The sequence below is a fragment of the Xiphias gladius genome, chromosome 22 (genome assembly GCF_016859285.1).
Source record: "Xiphias gladius isolate SHS-SW01 ecotype Sanya breed wild chromosome 22, ASM1685928v1, whole genome shotgun sequence".
In the NCBI taxonomy this organism is placed as follows: Eukaryota; Metazoa; Chordata; class Actinopteri; order Istiophoriformes; family Xiphiidae; genus Xiphias; species Xiphias gladius.
Genome location: NC_053421.1, coordinates 21,136,318 through 21,161,611, shown reverse-complemented (window position 1 = coordinate 21,161,611; position 25,294 = coordinate 21,136,318). Strand labels below are relative to the sequence as shown.

Genomic DNA, 25,294 nt, shown 5'->3' with positions numbered 1-25,294 from the left:
ACTTGTATGTGCATAGCAGTTACATGTTTATGCTGACCTTTGTTGTCCTTATTTTTAGCAATTTCTTGAAAATTGTTTGTAAGTTTGTTGAGAGCAAGTAAAAAAACCTAAGTGAAATTTCCTGTGTGTGTACACATACTTGGCCAATAAAGCTTGTTCTGATTCTGATAATGGATGCAATGGATCGACGTCTGAGGACAGTTTTTGTTTTTGTTTTGTTTCCACTCAAGAAACAAATACATAGGATATGACCAACTGGGAAAAAAAAGGTAATTGCGGGTGCGTTAAGTGAAGTGAAATACTGAAGAACACAATCAATTCCTCTTTTTTTCTGCCTGGTCAAGGTGCAGTACCCAATGTACAACACTATGGTTCTAGCTAGTAGCGGTGAAGTGACGTGCTTGTCCACCAGGGGCACTGTTCTCTGTTTCTATTTTCAATGACACAACCTCGGGGGTAAACTCCAACATGGCCGTACAGTGAGAGGAACGCTAGCAAAACTCACAGCTCGCATTGAAAATATTATAGCATAGCGACGTTGTTTTGTTTTTTTTTGAATATTCTGAATCGAACCCCTGTGTCGCGATGTGGCTGCCACTTTACACAGTCTGTTTGAGAAGCCAGACAACCTGCACACGGCGCTTCGCTGCGGCTCTTTTAAAACTATCAAGACACGGGGGTGATGCTAACGTTTCTCACTTCAGTCATTCAGCTGGACTCTCTGCACAAACATGCATGGCACTTCGGTACAGAAAACATGGAGACCCTTCTCAAGTCGTTCAGTAAGAGCGCCTGTTTAAATAAATAATTAAGGTATCGTTTGTATAGTTAATACGTGACTTTCTCCCACGGTTCCATAGAAATTATCAGGGATGCGGCGGTGCGCTGCCCTTTAGCGGAGGCGGGGGGGTTAACCAGACGTACTTTTGTCATATCAACCAGTTTGCCTTCATCCTTGAAGTTTTTTCTCTTGTAGAAATGAAAAATACTGTTAAAAACCACTTCTTGCAGAACATAAATCTCACCTTTGTGTCGTGTGTCCAAGCATGTTTTTGCACCGCTTCTTCTTCGACTTATTGTGGTGCACCAAACTGGAATAAGCTCACTACTGCTCCCTGAGGTCGGAGGGCGGAAAAACACCTTCTTCTTCTTCTTCTAATGAATTCCCAGCAGGCTGTGCAGTATAAATGCTGCCCTCCACAGACAAAGATTTGCGGTTTATCCTATATTTCTAGATACACGCCAGTTAAGTGAAGAAGTTTTAGGACTGCTCTACCAATAAGTTGGAAATTCATTTCAGATGAAAAAAATAGACTTGGAAGAGAAAGGGGAAAGACCCGTATCTGACAACTCTCGGAATAACTGTTGCCTTTCACTTCTGTATTTTTTACATGAGAATACGAGATGTTGGGCTGTTTCACAATTTCCACACTGACAATAACCGTTTGGATGTTTTCCCATGTCAAATAGCTGGCTAGACCACAATGACCCATTCTCAGCCTAGTTAAAACAATATCATTCCTTCAAGAGTTTATCATCAGCCTCTTTATTTAAACAGATGACTCCAGAGAGAAATAATGCCTAATAACAGAAAATAACACTCTTCTTTCCACTTTTTTTGCCACTTAAGTTTCCCGTATCAGATTCCCTATCCAATTTGTCAGGAATTTAATTTCACTCTACCCCTGAGTGCCCAGGTATCCACAAAAAGTCTACATGACAGCCCATAATCTCGATCCTAAACAAGCAGCACGAAATCTACTGGAGCAGGTCAGGGCAGACCCTTGATGTCCCATCTCTCAAACCAAACAAGGCAGCTGCAGAATCCAAGCAGATGGTACTTTTAGGTTTGACCAGCTGTATCCACCCCATGGCCCATGAAATTGCCAGTAGGTCGTCGAAAAAGCAAACAAATGATCAGATCAGTGGATGCTCTGCTGGATCTGAAGATTAACCATGTCCCAAACTCAGTATTCCCAGAGACTGGGTCCTTAGATCCATAAGTAAAAATCTGCATATGCTCTTTCTGAAAATGATTTATATATTCGTAAACAGGACTACATGGAAGATTTCTATTACACACATGGGCAAGCAAAGATAAATATACTGGAGTTTCAGAGAGAAACCAGAAAGGAACAGGAGACCAGGCTGACCCAATCATACTGTCTTGCTCAACCCATATGGAAACAAAGGTGCAATTTATGCTTTATCAGAAGTGTTTTCAAGCGATATTTTTCAGTTTTACAAGAGAAAAAACCTTCAAGGATGAAAACCGTTTTGTTTGGGAAAATGTATGTCTGGTTAAGTGCTTCACCTGTATTAAAGAATACCACACAGCCAAAGATGGATTACCAAGTGGGAAAAGTGGAGAGCCCCTGGGGCCCCGAAAGCCACAGGTTTAGTCCGTATCATTTGGGTCTACATAATTTAGTTAATCCCATATTTGTTAGAAATTTGTGCCACTGAAGTACAACTTAAACTATGACGAGTCCTAAATCTTTCATCTATTAGCCCTGGTCTTGTAAAGGGATCCCCTGTGAATTTATATTTTTAAGACATTCTTAGTTTTAAAGTTGTGTTTTATTAAATTGCTTTTATTCTTTCTGTGTGTGGCAAGTAATTAACAAAGAAGGTACCTCAAGCAAAGTCATGTAATGACTATAATGATGTGATGTTTTTTTGGGCGTCTATCATACATTGTCTGATTTTAAAAAAAAAAGAATATTATTGAATTTTTAAGTTTTTAGTTTTTTTCTCATTTCTTTGGTGAAAAACAGAATGCATGTTTAGATCTTGGTAATGGCTGGTGGACTCAGAAAACACCTGGGACAACAATGGAAATAACTCCCGGACGTCATCATTCTGTCCCTGACAAAGTATGTTGGATAGAGACTTTGGGTTTTTCTGGTTGCCAGGTTGGAGGGTGTCGATCTGCCCCCCATAGGTGCAAAGGATGTCCTGGTTAAAATGCTTGCAGCCCCAATAAACCCGTCTGACATCAACATGATTCAAGGTAATTAGTTAGTTACATCCACACCAGACACCAGCACTCATACCATAGCCTAATCCATAGCCTAATTTAAAAGCAGCTATGCCAAGAGGAACAAAGTAGCAAAGAAACAGAACATTGTATATATTTTTTGTAAGGTATGAAGGCCAGTTCTTTATCTAACAGTGTCTTTTCAGGTACTTATGCCATCCTGCCTGACCTCCCAGCTGTTGGGGGCAACGAAGGGGTGGCCCAGGTCATAGAGGTGGGCAGCCAGGTGAACTCCCTCAAAACAGGAGACTGGGTCATCCCAAGAGATGCTGGTCTAGGTAAATTACAGCTTGAATTACATGGCTGTGACCACAGGCTCACAATTATGCCTCCCAGCATGAATTTTGTGCCTCTGTGTGAGCAGGGACATGGAGGACAGAGGCAGTACTAGCTGAGGACGATGTCATCTCGCTACCGAATGATATCCCCTTGTTGTCCGCTGCCACACTGGGGGTGAACCCCTGCACTGCTTTCAGGATGCTCTCTGACTTTGAAGATCTAAAGCCAGGTAAACAGGTCCACACACACAGGGGCATAAGATTACTTTAAACTACTATTCAATGACTTTCAGAAGTAGCCCTAACTTCGGTCAGTAAATTTAAGGCCACTGCGTTGATCAGGTTAATGGGCTGGTATTTGCAGCACGAACTCGCATAGGGAGGAATTCTGCACCTTCAAAGCTCCATGGGTGTTTATTAACCAACAAGCAATCTGGTAGACACCTGAGAACGACATGTCGAATGAAAGTGCTGATAAAATAAAAATAAATAAACGGAGATCTGAGGATGCCGTATTCCCACACAGGCTGTCTCTGAAAACATGCTGTGCAGTAGTTTTAGCCATCGTGTGACAGTTTCTGTCCATCTGTTTGCATCTTCAGGAGATACAGTGATCCAGAACGCAGCCAACAGTGGAGTTGGGCAGGCTGTAATACAGATTGCTGCTGCAAGGAGAATAAACACTGTCAATGTCATCCGAGACAGGTGAGCTCATTCATACTACACTAAATCTGAAATGACAGCAGTTTTGTAGCTATTTTGTGTAAATAAATGACTACACTTAGACTTCAGCTCTCCTTCCCATTCCTCACTAAGTATATCAAGTCCCCTCTGGAGACTGAGGAAATTTTCGGTGCTAATCATTGCTTCAGGTTATCAGTCTTTCCCTGAAGGCCATCTTTTTTTTATGCTAGAATTTATGACTGTAATGAACTTCCTCCTCATTGTGTCTTCCATTTCAAAGGCCAGACTTCACACAGCTCAGTGATAGGTTGAAGGCCATGGGAGCAACTCATGTAATCAAAGAAGAGACGCTGAGGCGGCCTGAGATTAAGGAACTGTTCAAGGTCTATGGCTCTGAAGACACCTTTAAATGTCTGATCATGTGGTTTGCCCATGGGTGCATAAACACAGTCCTAATATATTATGTCTTTTGTTTAAAGACATGTCCAAAGCCAAAACTGGCATTAAATGGAGTCGGGGGCAAGAGTGCAACAGAACTGCTCCGTCATCTACGGTGAGGATGCTGAATCATCATCGTTAACCTGATATAATATCCTTACACTACAGAGTTAAGCTGATAATAAAATGCCAAATTTTTTTTAAATTTATTTCAGGGTTGGAGGCTCTATGGTGACATATGGAGGGATGGCCAAACAGCCAGTTACTGTCCCTGTGGTAAGATGAAACCTGCTATGTCCTCCCAGATTTAACATTAATGTCCCATTTCACAGGGACATTATTTCTCAGTACATTTACTAATCTTGGTCTCTCCAGAGTGCTCTCATTTTCAAGGATGTGAAGGTTCGGGGATTTTGGGTCACACAGTGGAAGAGAGATCACTCAGACGGTGAGTCAGCACGGAGTTCATTCTTTAATAGATCAAGATACCCAAAAGGGTCTTTTTTAAATGAATTTCACAAGAAACTTCTAACTTCTTCCTCAGATGAAAGGATGTTTAGAGCTATGCTGGATGAACTGTGCTCCCTCATCCAGCAGGGAAAGCTGACAGCTCCTGCCTGCACTGAAGTGGGACTCCAAGACTACAACAAAGCACTTGACGCAGCTATGCAGCCTTTCAGTTCAGCTAAACAGGTCCTAATCATGTAAATTGACTGGTCTTGGCAAATAATCACTACACTGTCAAGACCATGGTTTATGAAATGAAGTGTAACTGCTACATTATTGCTGAAATGTCATTCAAATACACTGCTCCAGCACACACAGTACTCAATAAACAGCAGGCTCAAAGTCCAGTATCTGTCATGTTCTACAATCACACTTTGAGTTTCTTACGTTAACTGGCAGTAATCAGAAACTCATACAATTTTTATTTATTGATGTGAGATAACAGGAATCATAATAGAACAGATTGCATTGCATTTAAGTTACATGGACGTGAATAAGTGCAATGAATATCAGTGAACAGATTTATTGTTGAGGAAACGCTGATGTTACTGATGCATTGATTCTTTCTGTTAAATCATACAACTACGATTGATTTCTGGGTTTTTTTTTTGGGGGATTCACAAAAGTCTGGATTTGATACAGAACATCACAGTATCATGGTTTGTACTTTAGCCTCTTGAGCCACAAACATACCATACAGTTTTTCGAATTTACTGGAAATAAAGTATTCAACCAGTACCAGTAAACCAAGGTAAAGAGGCCACACCAAAGATTGATATTGTCATTTAAACAAATATTTACATGGCCAAAAAATACAAAACTATTGATCTTGAATCAGTTTTTTTTAATCCAATAACTTCCTGAGGCTTCAATAATATATTTTAAACATCATCTGTAATAGATGATCATTACCGACTACTCAACACCAGACTTAAAGCCACGGAGAGGACCGGGAGGAACCCAGCACAAATGGCAGCTGCCTCTTCTTTTTCCAGACAGCGTTCATACCTGTGAAAGTCTACCTCTCTGGCTGCACACACGTGGTCAACCCGGCAGTCACTGTTACACTCTGTCAGGTCATAGCTGACAGAGTTGAACTCATAGTACTTCTGTAGGTGGCAGTGGTTATTAGCAATGCGCTCCAGAATCTGGTGCATGGAAGCAGGGGAGGCATCTGGTACTCTGAAGCTCTCTGTGAGGCGGTATTCTTTCTCCCAGCGTGCATGGGCCGCATTAGCATAAGTCAGGTTCAGATAATAGGTCACCACATCCTGAGTGTGTTCAAACAAGTGGTTTGAAAAAGAAAAATAATTGTTAAAAGGCTTTTATGGGGGTTTCACAACCTTTTAGAATAAAAAGGTTGTGAGAGGTTTCTAAACATATCTAAATGGAAATTACACAGACTGGTATTGACTTACTTTGACCAGAAGCGTTTGGGTGTCATATTCAAAGATACGAATCCCAGGGTTGTTTGCTCCATTCACAACTCCAGGAAGTGTTGTTTTCCATGGTGAGACCCCTGGGCTGAGGAACATCGTACTGATAGGAGAGTCTGTAGAAAGAGAAAGGAATCCCTGCCGATTTTCTTAATATTACAAATTTATTTTATGGCACAAGGTCATGTAACATCTTAGCTGTCAATGTGAGAGTCAATGTGCACCCCAGTCAAATCAGTCAACACTGATGCAAAGGAAGGAGAGTAGGAGTAGCAGTGGTGGTATCATGATAGTATGATTTTACCCTGGGACTTGTAGAACATACGGAAACTATCCGTATGGTGATGGCCAAAGAACTGCCCGAGGATGACAGAATGATGCTTCTGAATTAAATCCAAGTATCGCTGGTTGAATTTAGGTGTAAACCACGGCTTACGTCTCTTCTTCTCAAAGAAACCGGGGGGAACATGGCCAATGATGTACACCTGGTAGAGAAACCAATGTAGAGTTAGTAGAAATGATCTATTTTCACTTTCTAATGTTCTACTGTTTTTAATTGATTGATCTTTCTACAAGGTAGGGATTGAACTGGGGCGGAGCAACCAGAGAATGCTCATCTCTGGACAGTGTCTGGTTGTGAATGTCAACCTCTCTCACAACCTCTCTTTCATAATTACTCATACTCTCATCAAAGAAATCCGGATAGCACCCAGTGGAAGTCCCTTAAATACCCTACTTCCAAGTATGAATGTCCCCGCTTAATTTAACCCCCTGGTGAAAGGCACAGAAAGACAAGATGCTTTGCCCTCTCTTTGTTGTTGGCAGCCTCTGTAAGAACATGATCGGCCCAGCTAAACTGGCCCGCCGGGTCGTCCATGCCCTGGGTCAGCTTGTTCTGGTCATAATAGAGGTTAGTGTTGAGGACCAGCATCCTGAAACCTGTTCGACTCAGCAGCTTTTCTGTGTAATATCCACCTGTACAGAAGGAAGATTGCAGAAAATGCGTGACACAATTGGAAATGTGCTTTCAAATGTATGGTTTGTGTCTTATGCACAATTTGTGCCATTGCCACAAGTTGATTCACTAATTCTTGGGAGAGCAACTGTGCATATATCTGTAAGTATCACAGGAGGCCCTGTTCACCATTTTTAAATGTTGCTTGGGACTCTGGATCCAACCAGTCCCGCCACATCTCTGCTGTTTTGTTATAGATGTGGTTGGGGCCTGCAGGAAACTGGCTCTTAGGATGGTAATCGTGGTTTCCCAGGGCAGAGTACACTTTAGTTTCTAAAGAAAGGCAACGAAGAACTCCCATTATTAAAATTAGTTAATCCATACTAAAGTTAATGTTGATCTCTGATGTTTTCTCCCTATAATACAAATAATGTCTCTTGACTTCAAACTTACTTGGAAAGACCTGTTTTATGATTTGAGTGAGGTTGCTGATAATGTGCAGTACTTCATCCTCTGTCAGACTCTCATTAGGTATATGTGGTGTGTCATCTCTGAGAAGCAAAACACAGGTTGTTAAAAATTGGCTTTTTTTGTTCATAGTTTGAGGATTAAATGCTTTAAGAGGCAGTGATGGAAAGGAAGTGATGATTTCTTGGGCCCCACAGCTGGAGAGGGTCCACTAAGGAATATAAATTACAATGGAGACCCAGGGCATGCTTCATTGGGCTAAACTGTGCCCCTAGTACAGGATATCTCGTAAAAGAGATAAACGCCATGATTATGACATTGGACTTGAGACTTAACACAAGCCAATCTGATTCATAAAAAAATGTTTAAATCGGCACAGAACAGTGACATACCCTGTCCACACTATGAAGTCCGGGTCTGATAGAATATCCTTCATGGCATGCACAGAGGAGTTGATAAGATGCAATGGCGAGTCACAAGCATAGTCTCCAAATTTCCCCGCTTTGGCGGCGGGTCGTTTTCCGCTTGACGCGCACACCAGCTCAGGGGCATCGGTCAGTTTGTATGTTGGGTCCCAATGGAGATCCGTGATGTGCCAGAAGTACCCTTCAGAAAAAACGGTGCGTAATTGCGCACACGCAGTTATTCCTGCGCCATGACACGAGCCTTTCAAAAAACAGTTTAATGTTGTATATTCATGCAGGGTGGTTATTTTGGTCTGTCGGCTACTTACCTGACAGCGCATGAACCTCTTTGAAAAGCAGACAAGACAGGAGCAGCCTCGCTGCGAACATGCTGAACAGTTTGAGGAAAGAAAACGTCCGACAACAGTCAAGTCCAGGTTTGAGAGGTAAGTCTATACTTGGGGGGGGGCAAGATAAGAGAAAGCGATTCATGACGAGTCTTAGGCCTGAAGTCAGTCCATTACTCTGCAAGACAGACACTTCGGATTTGGTTCCCTAGCCGCACCGATACAAAATTCGAATATAAAACGAACAGCCGGTTTGAGGTACGGGCTGCACCTAGCCTATAATAAAGAAGTTCAAAAGTTAGGGTGCATTTTTCAACATTAAAAGAAGTGGCCGCTAGATTTGACAGATTTCTGGCAGCATGCCCAGGACACAGTTAATGTGTTGTAACTGGCAGACTATGGGGCAAAACATCTATTTATAGGGCTACAGATTTGAGACGTATCCGATGGGCATCGTGGGTATCTGATGCCCGGGAAAGGCATCACATACCGTAATCCGTGTACTTACCGAATCCCTTCACATTACCGACTTTATGTGGGCGAAAGATACAATCTGTAGGTCTATTTTTACAGTTGCCCTTCAATGGCCCGTGAATCATAAGCTTACAGTAGACCTGTATGTATTCACACCACGACGGATGCGTGATTCTATTTTCTTAAAACGGCGTGTTAATGTTCCCATTCTTGTTAGATTGTAAGTTTTATACTGAATTGAGGCGGGACCATTCTCGAGGTGCGTGTGCTGCCTCCAAGTGATGATCGTACTTTCCGGGCCGAAGGTTGTATTTCATATGTTATTAACTGTAGAGAAATCGACTTCTTTGAGATTTGAAAGGGAGCAAACATCTCCACTCACAGTTGTTGATTTTTTGGACGACAAGATGCTGATACCACGGAGGAACGTTTAAAAAGTAAATATTAGGTCAATATTTTAGAATTCCAATATTGTTAAAGCTTGAGGGTGTCATGCCGCCTACATTTTACTCATCAGGCCTAAGTACTGCAGATAACGTTCACAAAGCAGTTGCCACAAATGCCCCGATGGAGTAGACTGTGAGCATAGGCGATATTTCCCACAGGACGCGAATACAGCAAAGCCTTGGCTCTCTGCCCTCTGGCCGCCCCATGCCCATTGATACTGCGCCCCGAGCGCTACCTCTCAGGCACTATTTCTTTAAAGGCTGTGCAATGCCCTTTAACGGGCTCTGTCACTCGGAATTTAGGGTACATAGACGCTAAAAGTGCGACCGGGTCCATAGCTGAGAGTTGGACTCGCCAGTCATAGCGGCAAAGACGGCATTCACGCACACCCAGAGAGGGAGGACTGTCTGACAAGCGAAAATCAGGTCTAAAACAACAAAGTGCCCGGCCGTGGGATTGTACATTTCGCGGGACTTCTGTTACGCGCATGCGCTGTACATTGAGTTTGGCGCGGGACAACACAAGGAAGACGTCTCTGCTGGCCTGCGTGCTCCTGTTGTCCCTGTTCCACCGTGTCCATAATAACTCAGATTTTATTTTTTATTAACTTAAATACACGGTGCCAGCATGTGGAATCAGGGTGAGTTCAATGTCCACGCTGTCGTGTTCAGAGAGCGGTCGCGTCGGCTTGTTGACGTTGTATGACTGCGGCTAACGTTAGCTTGAATACTAATACCCTTTTTGTTTTTGTGTCATTGATATTTGTCAGCAAAGTGGCGTGTAGTTCAAAGAGGGAGCATGGCGAGCAAACGGCCCCTTAATTCAACTCTCACTCTCTTTTTCCTGTTTGTTTTTTTTTCCAGGAGGGTACAGTGAGTCCAGTAGTATGGTCGGAGGTTACACTCAGTCTCCAGGAGGTTTTGCATCACCTTCCTTGTCCCAGGGAGGAGAGAAGAAAGGGGTCTGTACTGGGGGGCTGCACTGCAACCTCTTTATAATCCACTGGAACCTCGAAACAGATTTAGAGCAACACAGTTTAGCCGAACATCAATCAGACCGAGAGAAACCTCTTCCCTGAAGTTGCACTTTAATTTTCTGAACAGATTCGTTTCATCATCATCATCATCATCATCATCATCATTTTTATACATGATGTAAAAACTGACTGACAGTTGGATGGCGAGGCACAGCAGTCAACCTGTGTGCACAGTATCTGCTGGTCTTGAAAAGTCTTGAAAAGCATTTAATTCAGTTTCCCTCAGAAAAAGACCTTGAAAGGTATTAAAAAGCCTTTTTTTCAAAGGTCTTGAATATTTTTTTCTTGCCTGCCGTGGAGAGTAAACATAAGATAACTTTTTGCTACCAGGAGACAGTTGCTAGGAAGTTTCACCGACTCATACTGGACAAGTATCGATTTCAGCAAAAACTAAAATTGACAAGTTAATTATTTATATTTGAACTGGTAAATCCATTCATCCATGTTCTGCAGCTTACCTGAGTCCAGGCATGACGGACTATGAGACGATGGGTTCCTGGGCATAGACAAGTAAAAGCCCCCACAACCCTCCTATATAGGACATACAAAGTCCTGTGAGGTTGTTTTGTGTGTCTTTTTGGTAATTCTGCGGCTGTTTTGGTCTCTTTGTCTCTTTGTCCCCTGGGCCTGTTCAGTAATCAATACATTGTTCCATGTCATATTAATTAATTATGTTAATAGGAATTATTGTAATACACAGCTGGGAAACACTGAAAGAAATGTCATTTTACTTAATAAATAATAGTAGGCCTTATTGTTTGTTTTCCGTAATTGACCATAAAAAAGGTATTGAATTACATTCTGTATGGTATTAAAAAGTCTTAGATTTAAGTTGGTGAACCCTGCAGAAACCCTGTTTGTTTTTGTGTGTGTGTGTGTGTGTGTGTGTGTGTGTGTGTGTGTGTGTGTGTGTGTGTGTGTGTGTGAATGTGTGTGTTTGTTTGTTTGTTTTGCAGAGAACCCGTGCGAATCAGATAATCCCCTGCACAGTGTCTCAGCTGATGTCTGCTTCCCAGGCGGATGAGGCTTTCAAAGTAGGAGATGTGGAAGTTGCCCAGGTACGCTGAAGGAAAGTAGGGGCTGCATGTTGGCAGAGCATGAAAATAACTTTCACTTGTGTCTAATGGTGCAATTGTACTATGTTTACTACTACTACTATTATTGTTATCATTAATTGGTCTCTATTGTTTACTTTGTATTATCAAACTTGTTTTGGCTTCTAAAAAAGGGCATGATAAAAACTGAATGAAAGCAGTGAAAGATGCCAATTACAATTTCCCTAGTTGATGTACTTAAATTTTATACTCTTATTACAATAGATTTATTTAAAAAAAGGAGAGAGAAAAAGGCAGAAAATCCCAATCTAAAAGCTAGAACTAGCAATGACTTTAGAGAAATGACTTTAATGTTTAATATATTATTAAAATTGTTTCCAGTAGAGCTGAAATAATTAGTTGATTAATCGGTGAGTCGAGCGAGAGAAAAGCAGTCTACAACTATCATGCTATTCCATTCATCGTTTCAGTCCGGCATTCAAATTCTAGATTCTCAGATGTGAAAGTTTAGTGCTTTTTCTTTCTTTTTTTTGGTCGGTGAACGGAATATCTTGAGGTTTTTGACTGTTGGTTTGAATACATAGACTTTGGCTCTTGGAAAATATCACGGGCATTTTCTCTATTTTCCAACATGTTTATAGAAAAAAAGATTAATCAAGAAAATAATTAGCAGACTAATCAACGATGAAAATGTAGTCCAGTTAAGGAATTCAACAGCAAATCGTTTCAGCACTAAAGGACTGTCTTTATATGCAGCCTATGATACAATCTACATGCAGAATTCTACCTAATAGTGTGGTTGAAATGTAGATTGAACGGACATACAACCTACAACTTAACTTACTCGCTGTTAAGTGAAAATAGTTGGCTCTGATTTTGAAATGTGATAATGGAATACTGGAGAAATTGACCATTTTAATGGTCAAAAAACAAAACACGTTTTATGCCACACATACTTACTCGAGTGATAATACAATACAGCATATTTTTACACCCCTATAATAAGTATGTAGTCGTTAACTTTCCCAATTGCTCTGTTTGATAACAATTCATGTTCTGTCATAGGTTACCATTGTGGGTGTCATCAGGAGCACAGACAAATCTATGACGAACATCCAGTACAAGGTCGATGACATGACAGGTGCTCCCATGGACGTGAAGCAGTGGGTAGACACAGAGGTTAGTCGAGGTCATTTTACCCTCATGAACACAATTTAAATACATTCTGCTTTTGTACTTAATCTGCATATGAACCATTTGTCTGTAAATAAGAATAATAATAATGAACGCAGATAAATAAAACCTAGTTTCTACAGCAGAAAATCCATTGGTTGGTTTTCTGTTCAACTGTGGCTCTTCAAACACTTACAAAGATGCATTGATTTTGGATGGGAGGTAATTTGACTGCCATGATGTGATATTTTACCTTTGACCATAGTTTCTGGTCAACGATGAATGTCACTCTCAACGTCAACTTTATTAGCAGCCAGAGGGAGTTCTTGATCACAGGCCAAACACAAGATGCAAAATACAGCAGGAATATATAGGGAGGCGTAAAGGGAGGCAATAATCCCACACTTTTTGCCAAAAGTAGTAACTGACTCCGCCTGTTCTCATTGAAAACCTGAAGCTATAGCAGACTTTTGTTTGGTACATTACAGAACTCAAGTTTGTGTTTTCTTTTATTTGTTTAGGACCCCAGTGTGGACAGCACTGTCCTACCCCCAGGCACGTATGTCAAGGTTTCTGGCAATCTGCGCTCCTTTCAGGTGAGTTTAATGTCCATAGCACCCAGAAACAAATTGGAACTTAGCTTTATGATCCCTTGTGAGGAGACATGACCGCATGAAATTTAAGTTGCTGGTAGAACTAATCTTGCTTGATGAGCAATTGTACTCTGAAAGTTTTATGTTTTGGAAGAGTTATTCACATATATAGCATATGTGTTTTTGCTGTGCCATGTATCTGAAATTTACTGCTGTTCCATTTCAGAAGGCTGTGGTACACTGACCAACATGGTTTTTGTTTTTGTTTCTTGAAAAAATGCAGTAAGGAAGACGTGACAGTTTGCCAAAACTCTTCCTGTAGTTGCTCTGTGAATTCAGCTTCTTTCTTCTTCATCTTTTTTTTTTTTTTTTTTTACCATTTACTGAGGGCGTGGGTGTTTGTCGTCCTGTGTCAGAACCACAGGTCTGTTGTTGCATTCAGCGTCAGACCCTTGGAGGACATGAATGAAATCACCTCACATATGCTGGAGGTTGTCCAGGCACACATGGTGCTCAGCAAACCTCAGACCATGGTGAGAATCCTTAAGCATGAACCATTACAGCTTTTATTGTTGGTTGCAACATACACAGTGAGGGAGTCAGGTTACCTACCAGTTTCTATGAATACTACCTATGTTAAAGAATACCTTGTGTAAGTTAGTACTGAGAAACGTAACAGGGTTTAGATGAATCCGACAGTCAATTTGTGTTGTATTCTCAAGTGCTGCCGCCATTACTGCAGTGGCAGAGTCAGATGTAATCACTGACAGTGAAAGCACGAATGTCTGGGTTGCTCAGTCGGCTGTCCCCTGCTCCGAAGGGATGAAGGTAGTACGTTTAGTATTGGAGCAACTGAAAACAGCCAACCGCATCCCAGAAAAGACATCTAGCTCTCTTTTAAACTGGACTAAATTTTAACTGAATAGTTTGTCAAAACACATCATTGTGTAACTTGAGAGCACTTACATTCCTGAAACGGTTTTTACATTGGAGAGTTTAGTGTGTTTCAGCACGTACCACACTGTTGTCACATTTCTAAAAGTTTATTGGCAGATTTCCCTTTTTGATGTAACCATTAATTGCGTTAGCACAACTTAGTTCTGTTTCTCTTTCAGCTGGGGGCCGGAGGAGGAATGAGCAGTAATGTCACACCCATGTCACGGCCGGGCATGGGGATCATGGGAGGGATGGGAGGGGGCTATGCAGGTGCTAACGACATGGCTAACAATGGGTTAAGCGCAAACCAGAATCAGGTGAGCCTAGAATTTTAGAATACACTACTTTTAGAAAGGTTTGCTCCATTATCATGTAGATGAGTGCAGTGGCCTCAGTCCTTTAGAACACAAAGTAGATATAAAATGGTCAGTGTTTTAAGCCAGAAGCTTTTTTTTTTTTTTTCTCTCTCTTCATATGCACACAAACAGTGCTCACTGTCTCATACTTCCTGTTCCTTTTTCAGTATAAATAGGGATTACACGAGACAAGCATATTAAGAAAATGGAAATAATGATTTCACAAAGAGAAGTTACTAAAGTTGAAAGATGCTTCTATATTTGTAGTTTGACACTGTGTACATGTTTTAATGTTGGTGTTCATCTCTTAAGGTGCTGAGTTTGATAAGAAGCTGCCCAGACCCACAGGGCATCAGCATTCAGGACCTAAAGCTGAAACTCGGTGGCATGAGTCTGGCTGTTATCAAGTAAGAGGAGTTTATTTAATACTGATTCATATTTTCTTTCTCTCCTTCTGATCCCTCTTCTTTTTTTTTTTTTTTTTTTAATTTTAAAGCACTTGCCTAACTTTGTTTTAAGCATATGAAGTTCATCTTCTAACTTGAATGTCACACTGACTGATCATATGGGATTATTGTGAATGTGTCCAAGAGCTAGCACCTCAGTAAAGATATCTAAAATTAGAAGTCTCAGACTTTAAGTCTTGAATTGGCTCTTATATAAAAGGTGCTGCAAAAATCCTATTCATATTTCTGTTTGTGCTCTAACAGGCAAGCAGTTGAATTTCTAAGCAACGAAGGTCATATCTTTTCCACCATCGACGAAGACCACTTCAAATCAACAGACAATGACGATTAGACACTTCACCTTCCTTTGCACCAGTGGGGTTACTTTTTTTGAAATTAACATGACATAAGTCATTAGTACTGGTTTTATAACTCAAAAGTACTTACTAAATTACAACCTCTCTGACCTCTTCAATGTCTCAGAACTGAGTGAAATCCTGCGAGTCACTCCCTGTTTAGTTGAAGAAACACAAGGTTTAGGTTTGGTGAGACCTTTGGTTTACACATCCTGTATTCCAGAGGTTGATTCTGCTGTTTTGCAACTTCCAAAAGTGTTGCAGCTGAAGAAGCCGTTGGTAGAAGTTAATACTATTTTTCTGTATTCTTTTTTCCTGCCCTGTCTGTTGTAAAGCATTTTGTAATTTTAAAGATTGGGAACACAAGTACTCAATTTATTTTTGTCTATGTAGTTTACTTTTGACAAAATTAAAAGATTATACAAAATACAGTTTGGTAATCTACCAGGATATCTTTTGTTTCATAATTTACACATATTCTTTTTAAATTATATTTTTCTAAAAAAAAAGTACATTGCTAGTTCTTAATAATATAGTCCCTACAGTTCACTTTTTCACGTTTTGGTGAAACTTCGTTTAAAACAACAACCCCCCCCCCCCCAATCCACACACACCAAGATGAACAAGCAATTTTCACAAATTTATTAAGATTTAAATACAAAAATACTTCATTTATATGTGTATTCACACTTTTAGCCACAACAAACAGAATTTTGCATCTTGTGCTTCAGATGTTTTCATTACTTGATTGAGTACACCTGGCAACCACAATGATGCTGAAATATAGACCAACATGTGTCTAAAAAGGCCCCTTTGGTTCATACAGTAAATAGATTTTAACAAAGAAGAATAATAAACCAAATAGGTCTGTGTACATTCTGAAGGTAATTTTTTTTTCGTTTTTATAAGAGATGTCTTTTGTATACATATACATGCATATTATGTTATTATCTCTTTGGCAGTGAGTTTTTCAAATTGAATGGCCCATTAATCAACAAAAATTTCAAAAACCTAAATTTATTTCTTTGGGAACATACTCCCAGTCAGCAGTATATAACTGAAAAGCTTGGATTACTTTCAATGAAGTAATTAAAAAAATAAATAACAGTTTGATATGTGTAGCATCTTTTTGTACTTTCAGATCATTATTTTGATGTGGGAGGGAGAGCAACACAATCACTCACCAAGTGAGAAGCTGCACAGTTGCCGCTTTCTCACCATTGTGGTTAGCTCTCACCTCGCAGCCATGTCCGTTTAGATTTTGCATATACACAGGGGGGTTTGACATATACATCAAATGCCTATACAATAAAATGAAACCCATTGACAACTATGTGAAGCTTATAAATATGCAGTTTGTTTTTGGACAAGGTGTTGATTTGACATTATACAACATTATAATGAAATGAAATGAATGAAAAAGGTACTATATTATATTTTAACAAATACTACAATAAAGGTTGCACTTGTTCAAAGTTTGTGAGTGATATACTGTATGTGTCAAAGCTCCAGCCACTGGCAACCTGGAAGAGGATCACACCTTCTTAAGAATGAAGAGTTTCACTGATTACTTGAGAAGCACGGGTGTTAAGTTTTGTTTTACACCAAGGATGCGTTTTCATCAGGTATTTATGAGTAAACATTTGCGATTACTGAAGTGTCTACAAAACTTAACACCTTTGCTATACGTGTCTTGGCTAAACGGCTGCTAAAAACAAAAGGGCAAACAGCTCCATATTTTTCTACTGGACCATGAGTCACCAAAAGCTCCTTTGGGTGCTTTAAATCTTGCAAACTATCTCACAGGTCCTCACGGATGTGTATAAAGTATACAGTGTGACAGTATACTGTCAGGAGTATATCGTTATCGTATGTAATCTAAAACTGAAATATCCAACCTTAGAGATGTTAAGTAATTTAATGAGTTTCAACACAATATTTGTGATTTCATGGACAGGTTGCTTCGTCTGACTGTAACTTTGTTTCCGGTACACCCGTGTGTTGTTTCACTACAATGTAATGTTTAGTAGAACATGACATTCTCTTGTGCTTTCCTCATCAGTGCCGGCAAAGTATCGTCCACTGTTTCATAATCATGGTCACTGTCCACATCTGGGGCCACCTCACACAGTTGCACTGGGGGAAGAGAAGCATACATTCTATCAATTAGTGTTATTCCATATTCATAGAATTCTATATTTTTCTTTCTGTGTACAAATACAATGAAAAGACGACAACTGACAGAGTTGATCCTACAGGTTTTCTCTGTGTGGACAAAGCATTGTATAGCTTACTCCTTTGTGTTATGAGCTACATTTTTGTCCAAAAAATATTAAAAAGACTTCAGTGATGCCAGGTGTTTTAGTGGGTGACACGTTCCTTCATTGCCAATAACACAGGCACGCTGTAGTTAATTTTGAGTCAATCCCGCATAGACTGTCATATACAGCTCAGAATAGTCCAAAACAAATGCATTGTTTGCTCCTGCTTGAATAAAATTTGAAAAAAACATTAAAAACAAAATTAAAACATTATATGTGTAACCTGTATTTAAATATTTTCAGCTTCATGTTGGAAAAATGGGCTTGGTGATTAGTTCTACACATAAGATAGGGAAGTTGGAAAGCATCAGAATATACAGTAGAATGACATTAGCATATCCTTTAAATGTAACCAGCATGGATATTCCCTGTGTGAAACAGTCTGTAGAAAGGGTTTCACCTTTTTTCATAGATTCCTCCATCTTCACATAAGTGTTTTGCAGAGCCGTGCCTGCTGTCATTTCAGCTGCTGAGTGCTTTCGGGGTGCAACTGGTGGCGGATTTTCATCTAAGATAATCTGCACAATAAGAGGAAGTCAAAAATAATCTCTTATTTTACTCACATGACTTATTTATCACAGCAAAAAGTGGAAGCATCTAGTTACTGATGAAATGAATTTAAATTTAAATTGTTATAAATTGTTTTTCTCAAACACGCATACCAAACTGTGATGTGCTTTATTGGGTAACTTAAGATAGTTTACAAGATGACATGTTAAAATTGGTTACTGAACCACAGTGGATTCTAGCTCTTGGAAATGTACTACGTGAAAGAAAGACATACTTACTGGAGGTAGGGGAGCTGGAGGCCTTTTTTTGCTACTTAAAGTCAAATTGGCTAACTTTTTGGTTGGGACACTTTTATCTGGTCGATGTTTGGATTTGTCTGCCTTGGATGATTTCTTTGAGGGTTTTAATGATTTTTTTGGAAAGTCTGAAGATAACAGATTTCGCTTTGGTGGTCGAGGAGGAGGCGCCGCATCCGAGTTCCCCTGTTTGCGAAATTCATAAAAGAACGCTTCTGTCACCTCAGTAACACTATTCACATGGAACTTAGGGGGTTGATCCCTGGGCCATGGCAGGGCGTCCTTGGAGAAACAGACAGACATAGAAAGCCACTGGGCTGGGATCTCGAAACAGTGGTCTGGCCTGTGTAGAAAGCTTGCCTGGATGGTGGGTTCTAACATAGCCCCCTCTATTCTAAGACACGCAAACCCAACCAGTGGATCAGTCTCAAGTTCAGTATCACGGCGCACCACTTTAACATCCAGCGGCAAACTTAAGTCCTTACCCAGGTCCCTGAGTCTGTACTTCTTCTTATCAGTGAGTACTTCCACAAAGTGACCCTGCATGTACAGAGGCAGAAAAATCTCCTCTCTCGCATCTTCCTGTTTGACGACCTCTTTGTCATCATCTTCATCATCATGATCATCACCATGATCATCATCATCATCATCGTCATCATTATCATCATCCCCATCATCTGACTCTGGGAGACGCTGACACAAAAGAGCCTCCACGGACTCCTTCCGTCCAATGCTGCTTCCACAAGGCAACTCCAGCCTTCCGCAGCGTACAACCTCCAGCTGTTCCCCAACACAGAGAGCAGGCAGGCCCTCCTCCTCAACTTCTTCACAGTTTCTTGTTACACTGACGATCAGACCGGGTGCCTGGCTTGAAGCAACATACAGCTCATACACTGAATTAAACTCTCTTGGCTGCCTCCGAAATCGTCCACCATATTGCTGAGATACCAGAAAGTACTGCTGAGCCTTCCGACTCTTAGAGCTCGATAATAAAATCATGGCTGAGGTTCCTTTCTTGTGGAAAACCAGGTGCTCCCTTATGCTAAGTCCTGGTAGCCAGCTGCACTTCAACAGAGAGCGGGTCTCTGGGCCTTCCAGTATCTCCACTACTGCAGGAAAGGATTCATTTGGCTGGGAAAGGACCTCTGTCAGATTGAGCGGGGTCACAAAATTTATATCTTTATATAGCGCAGTGACATCGATCACCTCCACCTCTAAGCTGGACGGGAACTTCAACACATTCTTCCTTACTGTACAAAAAAAAAAAGGGAAAAATCGGAAAATGTAGTGGAGGCCCTCAGTGAAATTAAATGAAGTGAAACCAGAGCACAGTATTTTTCTTTTAAAAGTGGTCGAAGAAGTATTCAGAGCCTTTACTAGAAGTAAAAGCAGCAATACTGTGTAAACATACTCATTACACCATACTGCATTTAAAATCTTAAGTACAGAAATATTATCAGCAAAATACACTGGAAGTCTCACAAGTAAAAGTACTCATTGTGCAGCAAAACATTCCCCTTGAGTGTTATAACACAGTATGTTATATGTGTGAATTATTTTTTACTAATGCATAGATGTTGCTCAAGGTGGTGCTATTTTTAGCTACTTTATATACTGTTGGGTATTTTAATCTATCACGTTGCATCTTACAGCTCTGTAAAAAATTAGGAGACCACAGCAAATTTTTCTGAAATCAGCATCTTTACATGCATGACAGCCATTCCATTCCAGTGCCTGTTGAATTCCAACACAAGCACACCTCATTCTACTTAATGAGGTACTGATTAGGTGATCACCTGAACCAAATCTTATTTAACAAGGAAAAGTATGAAAACCATTGCTACGGTCATCACTTTCCTCTTGCAATAGGACCAGCTGGATGGCAAAAACAGTGCTAGTAGTACCTCAAAAGTAATTGGAATCAAAAAATATCTATTGACCATGCCAAAAGAAAAGTTGAAAAGAAAAGTTAGGAGTGAGGAAAAGAAGCTTTCAGTTCTGGCTTTACTGGCAGAGGGATACAGACAGCATCAGGTTGCTTCCATCCTTAAAATTTCTAAGACGGCGGTTCATAAGAACAAGGTCAAGCAGCAGACATTGGGAACAACAAAGCTACAGCCCGGCAGAGGGCGAAAACGACTCTCCACTGACCGGGATGACCGTCATCTCATTCGAATGTGACTCAGCAACCGTAGGATGACATCAAGTGACCTACAAAAAGAATGGCAAATGGCAGTTGGGGTGAAACGCACGGCGAGAACGGTTCGAAAAAGGCTCCTAGGGGCAGGGCTCAAGATGTGTAAGACTAGAAAAAAGCCCTTCATCCATGAGAGGCAAAGAAGAGCCGGCTGAGGTTTGCAAAAGACCATAAGGATTGGACCATAGAGGACTGGAGTAAAGTAATCTTCTGGATCCAAATTACAGCTTTGCCCAACACCTGGTCGTCTAATGGTTAGACGGAGACCTGGAGAGGCCTACAAGCCAGTGTTTCGCACCCTCTGTGAAATTTGGTGGCGGATCGTTGATGATCTGGGGGTGCTTCAGCAAGGCTGGAATCGGGCAGATGCGTCTTTGCGAAGGAGGCATGAATCAAGCCACGTACAAGGTTATCCTGAAAGTAAACTTGCTTCCTTCTCCTCTGACAATATTCCCCAACTATTAGGATTGGTTTTTCCAACAGGACAATGCCCCATGCCACACAGCTAGGTCAATCAAGGTGTGGATGAAGGACCACCAGATCCAGACCCTGTCATGGCCAGCCCAATCTCCAGACCTGAACCCCATTGAAAACCTCTGGAATGTGATCAAGATGGTCACAATGCATCAAACAAAGCTGAGCTGCTTGATTTTTTGCGCCAGGAGTGGCATAAAGTCACCCAACAGCAATGTGAAAGACTGGGAGAGCATCCAAAGACGCGTGAAAGCTGTGATTGAAAATCTGGGTTATTCCACCAAACGTTGATTTCTGAACACTTCCTTAGTTAAAACATTAGTATTGTTTTTTAAAATGAATATGAACTTGTTTTCTTTGCATTGTTTGAGGTCTGAAAACACTGAATCTTTTTTGTTATTTTGACCGTTTGTCATCTCCTGCAAATAAATGCTCTAAAGGACAATATTTTTATTTGGGAGAATTTTTATAGAATAAAACAAATGTTCATTTTACTCAAACACATACCTATAAATAGTAAAATCAGAGAAACTGATAATTTTGCAGTGGTCTCTTAATTTTTTGCAGAGCTGTATTTAACAAGTTTATCATTGGTTTTGTGTGTAAAATCTTAATCTGCATATTAACTGATAACTATTGCAAATATTTGTGTAATTTATACACAAGAAATGTTGACAAATTCTGATCATCTGATAATCAATATGCATAGATATGTTAAAAAAAAACTCTTTGTATGTAAGATCCAGATAATTTTAGTCATTTTTTAAATAAAAGTAATAAAAGTCAGTTATTCTCACAGTTCATGATGGCGTGGACCTGGTATATCGGACTGAGAACAAGTGGACGTTGACTTTTGGTTGTGTTGATGAAGCAAAACTTTCGAGTACGCAGGCAGACAGAGGACATGATCTCCTGCAGAGTAAAGCACTCCTCGTTCTCACACTCATAGAATTCTCCTCGGAAAGAAAGAGGGACACACACTTCAGCTGAGGCATCCTGTTGTCCTCGAACATGGCAGCGGACCTGACCTTCCTCACTCTCACGCCGCTCAATGGAGAGCACAGTCAAAGCTTTCCCGGCCCCCAGTGTGAAATTGCCAATGGTCATCTTGGAGCGGCTGGTGAATGTGAAGGGAAGGCCGGATTCCAGGCCTACAGGCCTCAGACTCAGCATCTCCTCTACCGTACTGTACGGCATCTCCTCTGCAACAACCTTAAACTTGCCTGAGAAACCAACATGTCAGTGGTCAGGTACAAAACACATTTACAGTGGAAAAAAAAGTAAGTGTGCCCTTTGGAATTACCTGCATTTATGTATATATTTGTCTTAAAATATGGTTAGATCTTCATCCGAGTTACAATTATGAGCAAACACAATATATTTTAACTAATAACACACAAATCATTCTATAATTGTCATCCATATTGAATACATCATTCAAACATTCACAGTGTAGGTTGGAAAAACTATGTGAACCCCTCGACTATTGACAAAGCTAATTGGCTTCAAGAATTAGTAAAACTGGAGTCAAGTCAATGAAACCAGATTTGAGGTGTGTGTTAGAGCTACTTTGACTTATAACAAGCACTCAAACATTTTGAGTTTGATATTCACAAGAGGCATCTGCTGATGTGAACCGTGCCTCAACAAGAAGAGATTTTAGAAGACTTACGATCAAGAATTGTTGATTTGCATAAAGCTGGAAAGGGTAACAAACTAACCCGAAAGACTTTAGATATTCATCAGTCCACAGTGAGACAAACTCACTACAAATGGAGACAATTTGGTTCTGTGGCTACTCCTCCTAGAGGTGGGTGCCCAGCTAAGATGACTCCAAAGGCACAATGCCAGAATGATCAATGAGGTAAAAAAGAACAGAATAACAACTAAAGGCTTAAATGAAACATTGCAGCTGGTTAACATCCCTGTTCATTAGTCTACCATACACAAATCATGGTACATGATTGCGTGGAGCATGGTGTCCATGGGCACGACATCATTAAGGAAGCCGCTGCTCTCCCAAAAAAACATCACTTTACACCTGAAATTTGCCAAAGAGCACCTTGGCACCTCACAGCGCAAATGGGAAAATGTTTTCTGGACTCATGAAACCAAGGTTGAATTGGTTCGGGAAGAACATGCAGCATAAAAGGGTACTGCATATAACGGTGAAGTACATTGGAGGGAGCATCATGATTTGGGGCTGCTTTGCTGTCTCTGGACAGCTCAACGTCATCGAGAAGAAAATTAATTCCCAGGTTTAATCAAGGTAAATTACAGGATAACAGGGTGGCTGTCTGCCAGCTGAAAAGTAAAAATTGTGTGATGCAGCAGGACAATGACCCTAAACATTGAAGTAGATCGACTACAGAATGTCTTCAAACTTAAGAAAAGCCACCTTCTGGAGTGGCCCAGTCAGAACACAGACCTTAACCCAACAGAGATGCTGTGGAATGACCTCCAGAGAGTTGTTCACAGCACACCTCCTAGAATATGGCTGAGCTGAAGCGTTTCTGTAAGGAAGAAGGGTTGAACATTCCTCTTGAACGCTGTGAAGATCTGATCCACAGCTACTGAAAGCGCTCGTTTGAGATTATTACTGCCAAAGGAGGTTCAACCAGTTATTAAATCCAAGGGTTCCTTTTCTTTTTCCACCAGCACTGTGAATGTTTAATGGGTGTGTACAGTAAAGACACACAAGATTTTAACTGTTTGTGTTATTAGCAAATTGTCTTTGTCTATTCCAAAGGGTTCACGTACTTCTTCTTCCCCCTTTATCTTTTCTCACGACAACCCTGTTTCCAGTAAAGACCAACCTGTGTGGTTAATAGGCAGCTCAAATTTCTCATTGTTTGTGATGTCTTCACAGCTCACTGATAGGAGCTCAATACCAGTGACCTTTATTAGATCCCCAGTAGAAAAGCACACCTCACTCCCAGAAAGTTCATATATAGACCCTGAAAGAGAAGCAAGGAACCGAGCAAAGAAGGAACAAAGAGCAAGATCGATATTCAGCAATGAGCAGGTTTATCAAGGATAAAAAAAATGTTTTATTATTTTTCTTAACTGGGACACAATCTTATCAATCAGGAACAATACAAATGTTTCAACTAAAAAAAAGGTCAGCATTTTATTTGGCTACAATAACTTTTGTTTTGGTGTTGAGAAAAGAATGAAACATGTATACTATATACATATAAATGTGTGCAATAGATACAGACGGACACAATACAGAAAGACACCTTACATTTTTTTGCTATAATCTCCTCAAGACATGTCTTATCTGTTCTTCTTTATCCTCATCTACACTCACAGTTTCACATCACAATCAATAAAACAGTAAAGGGCTTACCTTGGAAATAGACCCCAGAGCAAACCTGTAGAATTTTTGGCAGACAAGTATTGTCCAATGATGCAATTAATTGTTGAAGTGGCAAAGCACTTGTGCCTGCCATCACTCTTGTCTCAGTGTGCTGTGATCAAAAATGAAGATAGAGCAAACGACAAGAACAGCATCGGGGTGGGGGGGGTGGGGTGCTGCTTCGTAAGTCACAAACCACAATGAGGAAGTTACTGGGGCTGTTTGCACAATGCTTGCATTCACAGAAGTAAGCTAAGTGAGATATTGTGAAAGAAAATATCTGTAATTACTAAGTATTAATTTGTGTGTTATTATTGCCGTATAAAGCTTAATTGGCTATCACCCGCAGAAAATAGACCAAGATACTTGAAAATGAAATGTACTCCTTTAAGGAATGGAGTAAGGAATGTGTGTGTGTAAGTATGTGGGAACTGCAAATATTGCATTGTGAATACATTACATTCCTATAGGATAACGTACTCAACTCTGAAATAGCCAAAATCAGTTCTCTTCCAAGAATGTTACATGGTCTAAAAGATCCAAAACAGAGCTGAAGAGAAAATCTCCCCCAGTCTGTAACACAACACTGTTGCCAAAACACAACATTAAAGATTGATACTTGACAGGAGGGATGGACATGTTCCTCTTAGCCATGCCAGAAAAAGGTTCCTTGAGCTCTTTGGAAATTTCAGTTTTTCATGAACTG

The 25,294-nt window shown here is 40.5% G+C and overlaps 4 protein-coding genes across 6 annotated transcripts; 2 read left to right on the top strand and 2 right to left on the bottom strand.

Moving 5' to 3' along the window:
- Window positions 1–464: 464 nt before the first annotated feature.
- Window positions 465–5,168, top strand: mecr (mitochondrial trans-2-enoyl-CoA reductase). Its single transcript, XM_040117211.1, has 10 exons — window positions 465–782; window positions 2,916–3,013; window positions 3,187–3,318; window positions 3,405–3,548; window positions 3,921–4,023; window positions 4,283–4,385; window positions 4,482–4,555; window positions 4,656–4,716; window positions 4,816–4,888; window positions 4,985–5,168. The coding sequence occupies exons 1-10, from the start codon at window positions 586–588 to the stop codon at window positions 5,146–5,148; spliced, it is 1,149 nt and encodes a 382-aa protein (XP_039973145.1). The 5' UTR covers window positions 465–585; the 3' UTR covers window positions 5,149–5,168.
- Window positions 5,169–5,555: 387 nt separating this feature from the next.
- On the bottom strand, window positions 5,556–9,471 carry smpdl3b (sphingomyelin phosphodiesterase acid like 3B). Of its 3 annotated transcripts, none has more exons than XM_040117208.1 (9): window positions 9,414–9,471; window positions 8,540–8,662; window positions 8,199–8,412; window positions 7,792–7,889; window positions 7,528–7,671; window positions 7,189–7,358; window positions 6,688–6,868; window positions 6,366–6,499; window positions 5,556–6,218 (listed from the first exon to the last, which is right to left on the bottom strand). In XM_040117208.1, the coding sequence occupies exons 2-9, from the start codon at window positions 8,598–8,600 to the stop codon at window positions 5,856–5,858; spliced, it is 1,365 nt and encodes a 454-aa protein (XP_039973142.1). In that variant the 5' UTR covers window positions 8,601–8,662; window positions 9,414–9,471; the 3' UTR covers window positions 5,556–5,855. The 3 variants fall into 3 exon arrangements, with proteins under 3 accessions (XP_039973142.1, XP_039973141.1, XP_039973143.1); XM_040117207.1 differs by lacking the exon at window positions 9,414–9,471 and adding an exon at window positions 9,066–9,262; XM_040117209.1 differs by lacking the exon at window positions 9,414–9,471 and adding an exon at window positions 9,066–9,150 and having other exon boundaries at window positions 8,540–8,601.
- A 485-nt stretch (window positions 9,472–9,956) lies between these two features.
- rpa2 (replication protein A2) lies at window positions 9,957–16,081 on the top strand. Its single transcript, XM_040117213.1, has 9 exons — window positions 9,957–10,118; window positions 10,342–10,439; window positions 11,471–11,572; window positions 12,635–12,748; window positions 13,264–13,338; window positions 13,752–13,868; window positions 14,451–14,588; window positions 14,940–15,034; window positions 15,338–16,081. Exons 1-9 carry the CDS (start codon window positions 10,106–10,108, stop codon window positions 15,423–15,425), a joined length of 840 nt encoding a protein of 279 aa, XP_039973147.1. The 5' UTR covers window positions 9,957–10,105; the 3' UTR covers window positions 15,426–16,081.
- Window positions 16,082–16,099: 18 nt separating this feature from the next.
- On the bottom strand, window positions 16,100–24,684 carry themis2 (thymocyte selection associated family member 2). The gene is made up of 6 exons (XM_040117206.1): window positions 24,580–24,684; window positions 24,044–24,184; window positions 22,025–22,450; window positions 18,539–19,806; window positions 18,151–18,268; window positions 16,100–17,565 (listed from the first exon to the last, which is right to left on the bottom strand). The coding sequence occupies exons 1-6, from the start codon at window positions 24,680–24,682 to the stop codon at window positions 17,453–17,455; spliced, it is 2,169 nt and encodes a 722-aa protein (XP_039973140.1). The 5' UTR covers window positions 24,683–24,684; the 3' UTR covers window positions 16,100–17,452.
- Between the last annotated feature and the right edge of the window lie 610 nt (window positions 24,685–25,294).

What these genes read in the sequence shown, in the direction of transcription:
- themis2 (XM_040117206.1), bottom strand. Translation starts at nt 24,682, where the DNA reads ATGGCAGGCACAAGTGCTTTGCCACTTCAACAATTAATTGCATCATTG. An exon ending in GCTGCCTATTAACCACACAG is followed by an intron (nt 22,451 to 24,043) that starts GTTGGTCTTTAC and finishes TTGGTTTCTCAG; the next exon opens with GCAAGTTTAAGGTTGTTGCA. An exon ending in GGAGGAATCTATGAAAAAAG is followed by an intron (nt 17,566 to 18,150) that starts GTGAAACCCTTT and finishes CTCTTCCCCCAG; the next exon opens with TGCAACTGTGTGAGGTGGCC.
- rpa2 (XM_040117213.1), top strand. An exon ending in TCAGCAAACCTCAGACCATG is followed by an intron (nt 13,869 to 14,450) that starts GTGAGAATCCTT and finishes TTTCTCTTTCAG; the next exon opens with CTGGGGGCCGGAGGAGGAAT. An exon ending in ATGAGTCTGGCTGTTATCAA is followed by an intron (nt 15,035 to 15,337) that starts GTAAGAGGAGTT and finishes GTGCTCTAACAG; the next exon opens with GCAAGCAGTTGAATTTCTAA.
- mecr (XM_040117211.1), top strand. Translation starts at nt 586, where the DNA reads ATGTGGCTGCCACTTTACACAGTCTGTTTGAGAAGCCAGACAACCTGC. An exon ending in CTTTGAAGATCTAAAGCCAG is followed by an intron (nt 3,549 to 3,920) that starts GTAAACAGGTCC and finishes TTGCATCTTCAG; the next exon opens with GAGATACAGTGATCCAGAAC. An exon ending in GAAGAGAGATCACTCAGACG is followed by an intron (nt 4,889 to 4,984) that starts GTGAGTCAGCAC and finishes CTTCTTCCTCAG; the next exon opens with ATGAAAGGATGTTTAGAGCT.
- smpdl3b (XM_040117207.1), bottom strand. Translation starts at nt 9,156, where the DNA reads ATGATTCACGGGCCATTGAAGGGCAACTGTAAAAATAGACCTACAGAT. An exon ending in CGGTAATGTGAAGGGATTCG is followed by an intron (nt 8,663 to 9,065) that starts GTAAGTACACGG and finishes CCCCAAGTATAG; the next exon opens with ACTTACCTCTCAAACCTGGA. An exon ending in TATGTTCTACAAGTCCCAGG is followed by an intron (nt 6,500 to 6,687) that starts GTAAAATCATAC and finishes CTCTTTCTACAG; the next exon opens with ACTCTCCTATCAGTACGATG.